Below are 16064 nucleotides of genomic sequence, written 5' to 3'. Positions count from 1 at the left end.
GCGCAATTGTCAGTTAAAGCTACGCAGTGCCGAATCGCAAAAAGTGCTCTGGTCAGGAAGGCGGTAAATTCTTCTGGGGCTGAAGTGGTTAAAGCGGACCTTCACTTCACCTTTAAATCAGCCACCTTTTAATTATGTTTATTTAACTTTTTCTTTTCCTTACTCCATTGTATTTTGTTTGCATTATTGTATGAGCGTGGTTCTCATGGGCATACACACAAAGTGCCTTTATCTTTCAAGTATTGCCTGTATATAGATGTGGGATGATGCCAATGGGAACCAAGTAGAGCATTCACATATGGTACCTCGCTTAAGTTTAAAAAAAAAAAACACCTGTAAGTGTAATTGATACATTAGGTACCATGCATGCAACATGAAAAAAAAAAACATATCTGATGTAGGGTCAACTTTAAGTGTTAAAGGTTCATTTTTAGGGTTTGCCCAAGGGTTGAGGTATGACATCTGTATACTGCCAACACTGTCATATCTCTATGGACTTTGTTAAGTCTCAGTAGAAACATCTATATATTCCCCACACTATCACACTTCTATAGACCATGGCCTTTGTTAAGTCTCTGTAGATAATGACATCTGTTATACTTCCAACGCCATAACACTTCTATAGACAATGGTCTTTGTAAAGTCTCAGTGGAGAATAGACCATAGTTTTCGTTAAGTCTCTGTAGAGAATGACATCCATACACGGCCAACATCTTCACACGTCTATAGACTATGGACTTAAGTCTCTGTAGAGAATGACATCTGTATACTTCCAACACCTTCACACTTCTATAAACAATGGCCTTTGTAAAGTCACATTGGAGAATAGACCATAGTTTTCGTAACGTCTGTAGAGAATGACATCCGTACACGGCCAACATCTTCACACGTCTATAGACTATGGCCTTAGTTAAGTCTCTGTAGAGAATGACATCTGTATACTTCCAATACCTTCACACTTCTACAGATCATGGTCTTTGTAAAGTCTCATTGGAGAATAGACCATAGTTTTCGTAAAGTCTGTAGAGAATGACATCCATACACGGCCATCATCTTCACATGTCTATAGACTATGGCCTTAGTTAAGTCTCTGTAGAGAATGACATCCGTATACTTCCAACACCTTCACACTTCTATAAACAATGGCCTTTGTAAAGTCACATTGGAGAATAGACCATAGTTTTCATAAAGTCTGTAGAGAATGACATCCATACACGGCCAACACCTTCACATGTCTATAGACTATGGCCTTAGTTAAGTCTCTGTAGAGAATGACATCCGTATACTTCCAACACCTTCACACTTCTATAGACCATGGTCTTTGTAAAGTCTCATTGGAGAATAGACCATAGTTTTCGTTAAGTCTCTGTAGAGAATGACATCTGTATACTTCCAGCGCCGCCACACTTCTACAGACCATGGTCTTCATTGGGTCTCTGTAGAGAATGACATCTATATATAGCCAACACCTTCACATGTCTATAAACCATGGTCTTTTTAAAAATCTCAGTACCGAATGATATTCTATATGCTTTCAACACCGTCACACCTCTATGAACCCGGATCCTTGTTAAGTCTCTGTAGAGAATGACATCTACTGTATATGCTGCCAACATTGTCACACCTCTATAGACAATGGTCTTCATCTATTCTCAGTAGAGAATAACAGCTATACACAACCAGTACTGAACCTCCAGAACTTTAGAAAAGACACATAAATACAATACAGGTGTATTTCTAATCTGAAGGATGCAAGAAAAAATCAGATTGATGGTGTTTTTATCTCTGGCACCTCCCCGGCACCGGCTGCTGGCTTCACCTCTACCCTCCCTCCAGGGCCGTCTTTAATATTGATTGGACCCTGGGCAAAAAAATATTTTGGGCCCCCCCCATGCAGTTTCGCTCTCCACCTGCTTTGAGACATACAATAAAAAGCACCTAGACTCAAAATCAGTTTACTGAATCAGATCAGATTGCGATTGGTTGCCAGAGGTTACAGTGTATCATTACCACTCACTGACTGGTTGCTAGAGGTTACAGCACATCATTTCTGCTTGTTGATTGGTTGCTAGAGAATACTGTACATCAATACTGCTCACTGATTGGTTGCTATAGGTTACTGCACATCATTACTGCTTACTGATTGGTTGCTAGAAGTTACAGCACATCATCTCACTGCCTGCATACCATGGACTGGGGAGGTGAGGGGGCCCATTAACAGACAGAAAACTCCTAGGGATCCTAGGACTCCTGGGCTCAGTTGCAGTGCTGGGGGAGGGGATTGTGTGATCAATGTCAATGGTGGTTTTTTTTTTTTATACTGACTACCAATATAAAGAGGAGTTACAACACTGACCGCAAATGTAATAGGGGTTTACACTGACCACCAATGTAATAGGGGTTTAGGCAGTACACCTTTGCATCCTTAAACCCATGCTAACCTCTGCACCCCAAACCTCCCCCATCTTCTCCACTCCCCTTCCCCTTTAACTCTACCTGCCTCCTCTGCTCATCTTTGCACCCACCTTACTTACCTCCATACATTCCCTCCTTGCTCGCCTGTACACGCCAAACCGTAATTCCTTCTCTGCCTACCTCTGTACACCCCACACTACCCTCCCCCCACTAATTTGCTTACCTTTGCAGAACAAGCTGATGATAGGCTTAATGACCACAGTTGTCGGCAGGACTTTCAAGCATGCCCCTTTACCACCCCAGTGGGCAGCATTCAGTATAGGTGATGTTGGATATGACCTCAGGGGGGCATGATATACATATGAATACTGCCTCTGTTTACATATGAATCCTGCCGGTCTGCCGCCATTTACATATGAATGCAGTCACTATTTACATATCAATGTCGGTATTTACGTATAAACACAGGGTCTGCAGGTGAGTCAAATGTACACAACAATAGGGTAGAGCTGGGCAGCATTAGTAACAGAACTTCACACTGAGATATCAGGACACGGCACAGGACTAAAACCTCAAGGGATAAGGGAATTTAAACTGGGATAGTTGCCAGGTATGAGGCAGCTGCTTTGGGCCCCACAACAATGACAGGGCCCAGGGCAGCTGCCCCTTTTGCCCTGCCTTAAAAACGGCCCTGCCTCCCTCTCCTGCACTCCACCTCAAATATATGACTTGGCAGATGGTAAGAGATAAAACACTGGAAAGACAGAACAGAATGAGATTGTTTGATGTGTGCTTCAATTGGACTCTTCAGCCTCTTATCACTCAAAAGCTTTTGCTGTGTGTCTTTCGCCCCATGTTCTATTACCCATTATTCTTTCTTTTTATTTTTCCACCTCTGTATACTTCTATTATCTGTCTATAGACTAATTAGAGTATCAATCGGACCATTCTTTTACTTTTTTATCCCTGTTACACTTTCCTTTTCCCTTTTTTTTTTTGTCATCTTTATTCCCTTTTGGTTTCCTCTTCCTTTGCATTTTCTTTTTCCCTCCATTCCTTTCCTTTCTCCTTCCTTATTTCCTTTCCTTTTCTTTTTTATTGTCACTTTCTTTTCTATCTTCCCTTCCTTTTTCTCTCTTTTATTTTCACTTCCTTTCCCTTTATCTTTCCTTTCCTTTCCCTTCTTTTCCTTTTTCATTTCCTTACATTTTCCTTCCTTTTTTTCCCCTCCTTTTCTTTTTTATTCCCACTTCCTTTCTCTTTTCCCTTCCTTTTTTTCTAATTTTCTCTTTTATCCCTGCTTCTTTTGCTTTCCTTTTTCACTTCCTTACATTTTCACTTTCTTTTTTCCTCTCCTTTTCTTTTTTTATTTCTGCTTCCTTTCCTTTCTTTTCCTTTTTTCTTTCCTATCCTTTCCTTTTCCTTTTTCATTTACTCACATGTTCCCTTCCTTTTTTTTACTCTTCTTTTCTTTTTTATTTCCACTTCCTTTCCTTTTCCCTTCACTTTCCCTTCTGTGTCTTTTTCATTTCCTTACATTTTCACTTCCCTTTTTTTTATCTCCCCTTTCTTTCCTTTCCTTTTTTCTTTTCTTTCCTTTTTCATCTCCTTACATTTTTCCTTCCTTTTTTTTCGTCAACCTTTTCTTTTTTATTTCCTCTTCCTTTCGTGTCATTTTCCTATCCTTTCTTTTTCCTTTCCTTTTCTTTCATTCTTTCTTTCTTTCTTTTTCTTTCTTTTTCTTTCTTTCTTTCTCTCTTTTTCTTTCCATTTCTTTTTCTTTCTCTCCTCCTTTCCCTTATTCTGCTCTCTCCCTCTTTCCCTTCTTTTTCTTTCTTTCTTTCTTTCTTTCTTTCTTTCTTTCTTTCTTTCTTTCTTTCTTTCTTTCTTTCTTTCTTTCTTTCTTTCTTTCTTTCTTTCTTTCCCCTATTCTGCTCTCTCCCTCTTTCCCTTCTTTTTCTCTCTCCCTCTTTTCCTTCTCTCTCTCTCTCTCTCTCTCTCTCTCTTCTCCCTCTCTTCTCTCTCTCGTTGTTTATACCCAGAGACACAGAAGGTTGGGAGAAGTAGAGTGCTGGGATGAAAACAGATTTTCCAGTCCCCGCTCCCCAGATGCCCATTTCATCAAATTAACTATTCATTAGTTTACCTTCAGATGGCTGGTGGACGGTAACATTTGCTGCACTTGTAACAGACGTGTTTAGAGGAATGAATAATATATATTCCATGTTTCAGCGTGCCATACTAAGGAGAAGAACCTGTAAAAGCCAGGATTGCCTTCCTATCATGTTAATTCATTAAATGCTTCTGTGTCTCCCAATGGGCTCGTTCCAGATCTCCATGTTAAATTACTGCTGCCGCTCTCTACATGATGACTCCGGGACATCCCCGAGCCTTCTCTACCTGAAGAGACATGTCCATGCGATATGCAGAGTCTGCACACACCAGGCGCTGGTGGCAGCACTTATGATTTGGCATCTTCTGTACTCTTGCTGCCTCCTCAGTCCCCATCCCTTGAAAGACTTTATTTGATTTTATATTATTGACTTTTTATACCAAGGACTTTTAACTGTTTATTAGTATACATGTGCATGACAACAAAAAAAAATTGTTTCGTTCAATTCGTATTCAGAATTTTTCGAATTTAACGATTTTTAAATTTTTTTTCGTTTCGAAATGTTCAAATGGATAAATTTCGAGTCGGCCGAAACGAAAATGCGGCAAAGTGAACAAACAAAAGAAAAATCTTCATCAAATGATTACAATGACTCTTTAAAATCTCCTTTGGCTTCACAAAAACAGCATTATTTCGATATGGTACTCTAATAACACGCGCACAGTCTTCGGTTTCAGAAATATGTTTACGGTTCGAATTCAAATGGAATTCAATGTAAAATTCGACTGGAATTCCAATTGGAATCTTGGACGAATTTTGTTTTCGTTATTCGGAGCATTTGGCGAACTTCGTTTATACTGTAATTCGGGTATTCGGATATAACCGACTCTCCGAATAATGAAAAATTTATCCGAATATTAATTCATAATGAAACGAACCGCACATGTCTACCATTTAGTGTCTTCTTCATTTTCTTATGCCATTCTCCTTTTTTTTTTCCTTAGAAAAAAATTTGCGCAAACTGAACAAAATTTCACATTGTGTTTTCAAATAGATTAACTCCTGTTTCATCAGCTCCATCTAGTGGCCAAAATACAGTATAGTTTCCCATAGAGATGTTTTAGAAAAGGAGCTCATGAAACAGGAGTTAAAGTAGAATTATAGGCAATTTTTTTTTCTTTCATTTTGAGTAAGGGAAGGTTATAACCCCTGTCAGGTTTTTTTTTTTTTTTTTTTTTTTTTTTTTACACCTGTGTCCGATTTGGGATATTTCCCTTCACTTCCTGTCCCATAACTACTACGGAAGTGGAAGGAGACCCCTCCAAAGTAAGTGAATTTTTGGTTGTCACCTGAACTAGTGTCCCCCATTGAAAGATTTCCCCTCCTATTTCTGTTCTGGTGACAGCCCCGAAATTTGGAATTTTTTTTTTCTTTTTTATAATTCAATTTTTATTTTTATTTTTTTTTACATTTAAGACAAACCATACAATACTGTACAAAAAGATATGTAAAAACAAAGAGCAAAAATTAAAGACTGGACTGTATATATACAGGATTTTTTTATTTTTTTTTTACTTTCAATGATAACGATAAACAGGACAAATAGAGAGGATGAATCTCCCTAACGGGGGCACAGACAGCAATAAAAACTGACAGGGGTTCTAATCCCGCTCCACTCTATCCAAAACTAAAAAAAAAGTTTAGCCCTTAGTTATACTTCAATCTAAAAAAAAAATTTAAATGGTAACATTAGGTTCAGCTCGCGCAAATATTTTCTAACAATTGCGCAACAAATGTTTTATAAATAGAGTGGAACCTTGGATTACGAGTATAATCCGTTCCAGGAGAATACTTGTAATCCAAAGCACTCGCATATTAAAGCGAGTTTCCCCATAGAAGTCAATGGAAACGAAGATAATTCATTCCGCATTGAGTTCTATTACATGCAATACCGCATGTGGCCAGAGGTGGGGAGGGTGCCGGAAAGCATCGGAAATACTCAGGGATAGCTCGGCTGAACTCAGAAACCCTCAGAAAGGCTCAGAAACACTCGGGAACGGAGTATTTCTGAGTGTTTCCGGGTATTTTCGAGTGATTCCGAGTACAGTGGAACCTTGGATTACGAGCATAATCCGTTCCAGGAGAATGCTTGTAATCCAAAGCACTCGCATATCAAAGCGAGTTTCCCCATAGAAATCAATGGAAACGAAGATAATTAGTTCTGCATTGACTTCTATTACATGCAATACTGCATGTGGCCAGAGGTGGGGGGCGCCGGAGAGCCTCGGAAATACTCGGGAACAGCTCGGCTGAACTCGGAAACCCTCAGAAAGGCTCAGAAACACTCAGGAACAGAGTATTTCTGAGTGTTTCCGAGTAGTCCCGAGTGATTCTGAGTATCTCCGAACGGCTACGAACCGTTCGGAGTGTCCCCAGTGCCCCAGTGGCCAAATGCGATACTGCACACCCCATTGGCTTGAATTCTGCTCGTTTTGCAAGACAACACTCTTTTTTTTTTAAATTGTTCGTCTTTCAAAACGCTTGTTAACCGCGTTACTCGTTAACCAAGGTTCCACTGTAGACTCCTAAATGTGTTCTTATTGAAAAACAAAAATACACTAAGGGGTTTAACTATAATATTGTTTTCTATTATAATATTATTTTTTATGATGGACAGTCCAATCAAGTGGCGATATTTTCCTGAAAAAACCTCAATCGGGAAAATACCGCATTACTGCCACTAGGCGGAGCTGGCAGTCAGAGAAAATAAACATATTATATACATTACTGGGATTAATCATGATGACTGAGCCAATGCTGAGGCATTCAAACAGCAAGTTTTTTTTTTTTATTTTTTTTTTATAAACACACATCTAGATGTTCTACTGAAAAAAAAGCTATGGTTTCCTATCAGTAATATCCTTAGGAAGCAAGATAATTCTACATCACCGTTTTTATTTATAATGAAGAAAAAGGATATAAAAGAGATCATCTTTCCACACAGTACAGTATATTTATAATTTCCTTTTATATTTGATGATTTTTTTTTTGTATTCACACGGAAGATTCTGTGATTAGAAATGCAAATATTTATTTATTTATTTATTTATTTTTTTAAATGTTGAACGGAATTCCAAATTTCTTATGAATATAAAAGTATTCCGGAAAATATCTAAATGTGAAATGATGTTTCCCCCTCAGAGCACAAATGTTCTTTTGTGAAGTGGATTTTCACCTTGATGAGAATACTCACAGACAAGTGTCACATTCCAGGCTTGTTTGTCTCTTCTGCCGTGTCACCATCACGAGGCCTAACGTGGAGAAAAGTCCCCATTGTATACGATGAATCTGGGGTTTTTTTAAAAATATGTGAGAAAAAAAATATGTATTTAAAAAAATATATATTTATATATAAAAAAAAATATTTATTTAAAAAAAATATTTATTTAAAAAATATGTATTTAAAAAAAATATGTATATAAAAAAATATGTATTTAAAAAATATATATTTATAAAATATATATATATATATATATATATATATATATATATATATATATATATATATATATATATATATATATATATATATATATATATATATATATTTATTTTAAAAAATGTATTTAAAAAAAATATTTATTTAAAAAAAAATTATTTATTAAAAAAAAAAAAAAAAAATTAACGCAGCCCAAAAAAGGTCATAATAAATGTTCTTGTTTCTGTTCCCGTATAACCCTTTTGTTGCAGGGCTAGTCTTCTTTTCTTTTTTTTTTGCACAAATGTTTAAAAAATAGCACAAAAATGCAATATATTACCCAATTTTTTTTTTTGTTAAATATAAAAGATGAAGTTGTGCTGATTAAATACACTATATTGTCAAAAGTATTGGGACGCCTGCCTTTACACGCACATGAACTTTAATGACATCCCAGTCTTAGTCCGTAGGGTTCAATATTGAGTTGGCCCACCCTTTGCAGCTATAACAGCTTCAACTCTTCTGGGAAGGCCGTCTACAAGGTTTAGGAGTGTGTCTATGGGAATGTTTGACCATTCTTCCAGAAGCGTATTTGTCTCCGCTCTAATTCATCCCAAAGGTGTTCTATAGGGTTGAGGTTATGAAACATAGAAAGTTTGACACGACCTGAAATTAGAACAGTAGTAAAACCCAAACCACATCCCACAATAAAGAAAAGGATTGGGAGGGATGCCCCAGGGATTGTATGGGTAAGGGTTTAGTTGAGAGTAAGGTGGTGAGAAAACAAGTATATAGAAAGGTATTCAAAAATTATTTATACAAAAATATAAATAAAGAACATTATTATAAAAACAATGATGCTGGTCATATATACAATACGATATACAGCTATATTCTGAAGCTTAAAAGAAGGTCTCCAAGTAAGAGGCCCAAATCAATCATATGGTTTTCAGAAGACCCTATAGCAGTGATGGCGAACCTTGGCACCCCAGATGTTTTGGAACTACATTTCCCATGATGCTCATGCACATTGCATTGTAGTTGAGCATCATGGGAAATGTAGTTCCAAAACATCTGGGGTGCCAAGGTTCGCCATCACTGCCCTATAGGGTTGAGGTCAGGACTCTGTGGAGGCCAGTCAAGTTCCTCCACCCCAAACTCGCTCATCCATGTCTTTATGAACCTTGCTTTGTGCACTGGTCCAAATCATTTGGTGGAGGGGGGATTGCAGTGCGGGGGTTGTTTTTCAGGGGTTGGGCTTGGCCCCTTAGTTCCAGTGAAGGGAACTCTTAAGACGTCAGCATACCAAGACATTTTGGACAATTTCATGCTCCCAACTTTGTGGGAACAGTTTGGGGATGGCCCCTTCCTGTTTCAACATGACTGCGCACCAGTGCACAAAGCAAGGTCCATAAAGACATGGATGAGCGAGTTTGGGGTGGAGGAACTTGACTAGCCTGCACTTCAACCCGATAGAACACCTTTGGGATGAATTAGAGCAGAGGCTGCGAGCCAGACCTTCATCAGTGCCTGACCTCACAAATGTTCTTCTGGAAGAATGGTCAAACATTCCCATAGACACACTCCTAAACCTTGTGGACAGCCTTCCCAGAAGAGTTGAAGCTGTTATAGCTGCAAAGGGTGGGCCAACTCAATATTGAACCCTACGGACTAAGACTGGGATGCCATTAAAGTTCATGTGTGTGTAAAGGCAGGCGTCCCAATACTTTTGACAATACAGTGTAGATACCCAACATGTCCAGCTTTAAAATTGCATAATCCCGCAAGACGACGACAGATTTCAGTTCCCTATACTTTCCATAGGCAACGCTTTAAAAGCCCCCCCCCTACAGGTCATCAGTTTAGAGCTAACTGTAAATAATGGACCTAGAACTATTGATCTCATTTAGGCGCGCACGGCGATATGTACATGTGTAGCGCAAACAGCGTTTTCGGACGTAGGGTGTGTTTTTATTCGTGTGTGTACAGAATTTTTTTTGGGGGGTGGGGTTTCTTAAGTGCTTGAGTGTAAATATATTTTTTTACACTTTTTTTTTTTTTACTATTACACTATTTATGTAACTATGTGTCCCCTATTACATAGGGGACAAAGGGCCGTGATGTCTCACTTGCCCTTTATTGAAGCTAATGGAGTGTAGATCACGCCCCATTAACATTTTCCCTGTTCCCAGCGGCTGAGGAAAGTGACACCAGAAACTGGATGTGATGATATACACGCCGCCAGGGGCGATCGGTGAATGGTTGACTTGTGGAGTGTATACACATTGTATCAGCCAGGAGTGTGTGTAACCCCCCCCCCCTGTATATTCTATGCAATATACACAATTCATGCCTGTCTATATATCACATATAATGCCCACTGCCATACCCTCCACACTCCTCTTATGCACGGACTTCCTCCTTTCATACCTTCTGCACTCCTTTCCTGCACATACTACCCACTGTCACACCCTCGGCTCTCCTGTACATGCAGCGCCTTGCAAAAAGTATTCATACCCCTTGAAAGTTTCCACATTTTGTCATGTTACAACCAAAAACGTAAATGTATTTTATTGGGATTTTATGTGATAGACCAACACAAAGTGGCACATAATTGTGAAGTGGAAGGAAAATTATAAATGGTTTTCAACTTTTTTTTACAAATAAATATGTGAAAAGTGTGTGTGTGTGTGTGTGGGGGGGGGGCATTTGTATTCAATACTTTGTAGAACCGCCTTTCACTGCAATTACAGCTGCAATCGCTGGTCTAGCACATAAAATCCCAATAAAATACATTTACATTTTTGGTTGTAACATGAGAAAATGTGGAAAATTTCAGGGGGTATGAATACTTTTACAGGGCACTGTATATAAGCACTTTACGTGAATCATCTATGGTGGACATCAGCACAATATAAAGAAAAAAAATAAAGTGAAATCACTCCAACAGTGTCACTTCAATAATCATAATAATAATAATAATCTAATACAATGAGTCACCACTGTGATATCAGTGTCTATGAGTAGAGAGTATTATATGTATTAGGTAAACTTAAAGTGGTGTTCCTGCCAAAATTATACTTTTTAAATAAAAATACCCCCATAATACACAAGCTTAATGTATTCTAGTAAAGTTAGTCTGTAAACTAAGGTCTGTTTTGTTAGTTTATAGCAGTAGTTTGTTATTTTATAAACTTACAGCAGGCCGTGGCCATCTTAAGTGTGGGCATCTGAAGCCAGACTGTATTTCTTCCTGGATCTCATCCTTGCAGATCTCGCACATGCTCAGTACAGCGTTACAGTGTTATAGGATTCAGGTCAGGTTTCCATAGCAACGGCAGTGTCAGAGGAAGTTGCCGCCCCTTCCCAGAAGGCATTGCAAACAGGAAATGATGCGATGAGCCACTGCCAGGGAGGAAGTGAAAAATGAATACAGCAGATATACAGTAGGTGCTGAGAAAAAAAATTTAAAAATATCCAATTCGTTTTACGAGGGACTGTCCCTGATTTGGAGCAATGTCCCTCTGTCCCTCATTCCTCCTCATTTGTCCCTGATTTTGGTCTGATCCATATACTTGTATATAAAATGCACTTTGCATCTTTCAAAAAGTGTTTCTCAGTGCTAAACCTTTCTTCCAAATTCTAAATTGCTGCATTTATACATTTTAAAAGCCAATATAAAGGAATAATAGTGGTAAAACGAAAGCCCTTCTGGATTTGATTAACCTTTTTTTTTGGGGTTAATTCTTCTTTAAGGGGGTGTGGCAGGGGGCGTGTCTTATGCTCACATACGTTTGCCAGTAGGTGTCCCTCATTCCCATCTCAACATGTTGGGCGGTATGCATTTCCAGTGTGGCTACAGACAGCAATAAAAGAAATGACAAGACAGAAAAAAGTGTTGGCAGAACTACACCGCATCCGAGCACCACAAACCAAAAACGCAAATTCATTCATTTTAAATATTCAAAGCAAAACTCCCCCATCCATCCATGCCTCCATGCCTTGTTTTGTGGAGAAATCAACTTTAAACGCCCCCTCCTCCCTCTAGCATTTCTAGTCATGGCCATCTTGAGTAAGGGCAGATGATTCATGGAGCATTTACTCCCTGGAATCCACCTGCCCTTAGCTCATGCATGCAGGCAGGAAGGTGTCCTTAGCCTGGAAAGCCCCTCCTCCCTTAAAGACTCCTGGGATGTATGAGCTTGTTTTGGATGAGGCCGAAAACCAGGAAGTAACTGAAGAAATGTAAAAATAACAAGTTTTAAACAAGTAAATATAATATACTTTCCTATCTATTTATTAATGCTAACAGCATGAGGATTAAAGATAGTCAATATTGATTGAGAAAGCGAGGTTCTTCTTTAAGTAAAACTTGGGAGGTCATAAGGGCAAGGATTGTTCCAAAGCTGTAGATAATAATAAAAAATATGGATCCATGGTTTACCATTTTTTGGGAGATCTGATTAATTTACTAAACATCAAACTGTGTCACGAGCACGCACACAATGCCCGCTGCCACTGGAGACTTGTTTTACAGCTCGGACAAATTTAGTAACAGTTGTCTTTTTTTTTTTTTTGTAGGGATGGACTTCTATGAGTCCCAGCTGGGTAAGAACATCCTCCAATCCTGTTGTACCTTGGGTTCTAAAGTCCATAGCCTTGGAAGAGTCTCGGGAGGGTTGAGGCCACTAACCCTGGGTCTAGGTCCTTCTATGACAATAGAGATGAAGAATCTATTAGGTGTGACGGTACTAGGCCTTGTCACAATGATAGTAGGATTAAGCATCACACAGGGTTCTCATGGATGCAGATTGAGGGGATCCAGAATAATAGTTTTGAGCAGAGAAAATTGGCTTTTCAGTTTTTTTTTCAGGGATTTGCATCTCCCAAATTGGGGTCTGGAGTCCAGAGACTTGGGAGAGTCTTGGGAGGGTTGAGGCCACTAATCCTGGGTCTGAGTTTTTGTGTTAGGGTTCTCGTGGATGCCGATTGAGGGGCTCCAGAATGTCAGTTTTGAGCAGAGAAAGTTGGCTTTTCAGCTTTTTTGGGGAATTTTTTATATCCCGCATTGCGTTCTAGAGTTCAGAGGCTTGGAAGAGTCCTGGGAGGGTTGAGGCCACTAACCCCAAGTCCAGGTTTTTCTGTGTTACAATAGAAGAGTCGAAGAATCTATTAGGCATGTGCTAGGCTCTGGCACTGTTAGTAGGATTAAGCATCAAACAGGGTTCTCACGCATGCAGATTGAGGGAAAATTGGCTTTTCAGTTTTTTTTCAGGGATATGCATCTCCCAGATTGGGTTCTGGAGTCCAGGGACTTGGGAGAGTCTTGGGAGGGTTGAGGCCACTCACCCTGGGTCTGGGTTTTTCTGTTACAATAGAGACAAAGAATCTATTAGGTATGACAATGCTAAGCCCTGCCATTGTGTTAGTAGAATTAAGTATCAAACAGGGTTCTCATGGATGAATATTGAGGGGCTCCAGAATGTCAGTTTTGAGCAGAGAAAATTTACTTTTCAGTTTTTGGTTTTTTTTTTTGGGGGGGGGGATTTGTTTTTCCCAGATTGAGTTCTGGAGTCCAGAGACTTGGAAGAGTCTTGGGAGGATTGAGGCCACTAACCCTGGGTCCAGGTTTTTGTATGTTACAATAGAGACGTAGAATCTGTTAGGTATGACAGTGCTAGATCCTGCCATTGGGTTAGTAGGATTAAGCATCACTCAGGGTTCTCGTGGATGCCGATTGAGGGGCTCCAGAATGTCAGTTTCGAGCAGAGAAAGTTGGCTCTTCAGTTTTTTGGGGGGGGATTTGTATATCCCAGATTGCGTTCTGGAGTCCAGAGGCTTGGAAGAGTTCTGGGAGGGTTGAGGTCACTAACCCTGTGTCCAGGTATTTCTGTGTTACAGTAGAGTCGAAGAATCTATTAGGTCTGTGCTAGGCCTCTGCCACTCTGTTAGTAGGATTAAGCATCAAACAGGGTTCTCATGCATGCAGATTGAGGGAAAATTGGCTTTTCAGTTTTTTTTTCTGGGATTTGTAAGTCCAACATTGGGTTCTGGTGTCCAGAGACTTCATCCCTCCCAAGACTCTTTGAAGCCTATAGACACCAGAACCTTGGGAGGGATGAAGCCTCTAACCCTGGGTCCAGCAGGGTGTGCACAACCTTTTTAATCAAGGGCCAGACATTGATTTGGGGTTCCACCCGAGAGACAGGATGTCCCCTGCCTCGAGGTTAGGGAGTGGGCCCATGGAAGCAGGGGGCTATGTAAGGTATATAGAGTATGCATGTGAGTACACTGGTGCTGTAAGTCGATCTGAAGGAACCGACAAGGACCTAAGCTTGGGGCCAGAGTGAGCCAGGAGACAGAAGGGAGCACCTGTCTTATTGTATAGCATTGGAGGAGGAATGCTGAACCCCTCTGAGAGGATAACCGTTTGATTCATGTTAGAAAGATTTTACTTTTTCCTTTATATGCAGTATCTCACAAAAGTGAGTACACCCCTCACATTTTTGTAAATATTTTATTCTATCTTTTCATGTGACAACACTGAAGAAATGACACTTTACTACCATGTAAAGTAGTGAGTGTACAGCTTGTATAACAGTGTAAATTTGCTGTCCCCTCAAAATAACTCAACACACAGCCATTGATGTCTAAACCGCTGGCAACAAAAGTGAGTACACCCCTAAGTGAAAATGTCCAAATTGGGCCCAATTAGCCATTTTCCCTCCCCGGTGTCATGTGACTCGTTAGTGTTACAAGGTCTCAGCTGTGAATGGGGAGCAGGTGTGTTATATTTGGTGTTATCGCTCTCACTCTCTCATACTGGTCACTGGAAGTTCAACATGGCACCTCATGACAAAGAACTGATCTGAAAAAAAGAATTGTTGCTCTACATAAAGATGGCCTAGGCTATAAGAAGATTACCAAGGCCCTGAAATGTAGCTGCAGTATGATGGCCAAGACCATACAGTGGTTTAACAGGACAGGTTCCACTCAGAACAGGCCTCGCCATTGTCGGCCAAAGAAGTTGAGGGCACGTGCTCAGCGTCATATCCAGAGGTTGTCTTTGGGAAATAGACGTATGAGTGCTGCCAGCATTGCTGCAGAGGTTGAAGGGGTGGGGGGTCAGCCTGTCAGTGCTCAGACCATACGCCGCACACTGCATCAAATTTGTCTGCATGGCTGTCGTCCCAGAAGGAAGCCTCTTCTAAAGATGATGCACGCAAAAGTCCACAGTTTGCTGAAGACAAGCAGACTAAGGACATGGATTACTGGAACCATGTCCTGTGGTCTGATGAGACCAAGATAAACTTATTTGGTCCAGATGGTGTCAAGCTTGTGTGGAGGCAACCAGGTGAGGAGTACAACGACAAGTGTGTCTTGCCTACAGTCAAGCATGGTGTGTCAGGAAGATCCTGCCAGTAATCGGCGCCCCAGGCTCACTGGTGCGCGTTTGCAAAAGCCATTGCGCATGCACGCGCGCACACGGGCGCCCGCATCCCTGTTGGCGCCAGGCAGGCTATTTAAGCCTTTCTGTCACACTCAATCCCCGCTGTCTGCTCTACAGCATTCCGTGTGCTTTATCTGATCTGATCTGAGACTACCTGTTAAGACCCGGCTATCTGTTTGTGACCAATCCAGCTGTCTGCCTGCATCTGACCTCCGGTTTGCCTAAGACTATTCTTCTGTTTGATCCCTGGTACCTCTACTGTCCACCTGATACTTGACCACTGGCCTGCCTGACGATTCTTCTGCCTGACCCTCTGGTACCTCCTTTGCCTGCCTGATATCTGACCCGGCCTGCCTGACCTCTCTGTGTCTACTTGTCTGCTGTTGTTCCTGGTTCGAGTCCAGCATTCCAGTCTCCAGTCTACTCTCCAGTTCCAGTCTCCTGGGTCTTAGTGATTCCTGGACTTCTAAACTGACTGTTGATCCTGCCAGCCACTCATACCACTCCTTACTCCTGTGCCCTCTGTCTCCATTCCAGGGGGCTCAAAACCACCAGGTACGTGACATGGTGGTGGGAGTGTCATGGTCTGGGGCTGCATGAGTGCTGCC

The 16064-nt window shown here is 40.5% G+C and overlaps 1 protein-coding gene across 6 annotated transcripts in view; it reads left to right on the top strand.

Annotated features, from left to right (window-relative positions):
- The window catches only part of ADCYAP1R1 (ADCYAP receptor type I), a 271371-nt gene that overhangs the window by 203414 nt on the left and 51893 nt on the right, over positions 1–16064 (top strand). For all 6 annotated transcript variants that reach the window (XM_073629495.1, XM_073629492.1, XM_073629493.1 and 3 more), the window contains one exon: positions 12588–12614. In XM_073629495.1, coding sequence (XP_073485596.1) covers positions 12588–12614 — 27 coding nt within the window. The remainder of the gene's footprint in view (positions 1–12587; positions 12615–16064) is intronic.

Source organism: Aquarana catesbeiana, linkage group LG05 (assembly GCF_042186555.1).
Source record: "Aquarana catesbeiana isolate 2022-GZ linkage group LG05, ASM4218655v1, whole genome shotgun sequence".
Lineage (NCBI taxonomy): Eukaryota > Metazoa > Chordata > Amphibia > Anura > Ranidae > Aquarana > Aquarana catesbeiana.
The sequence above is the reverse complement of the archived record's forward strand: the minus strand, read 5'-3'. Positions and strand labels throughout refer to the sequence as shown.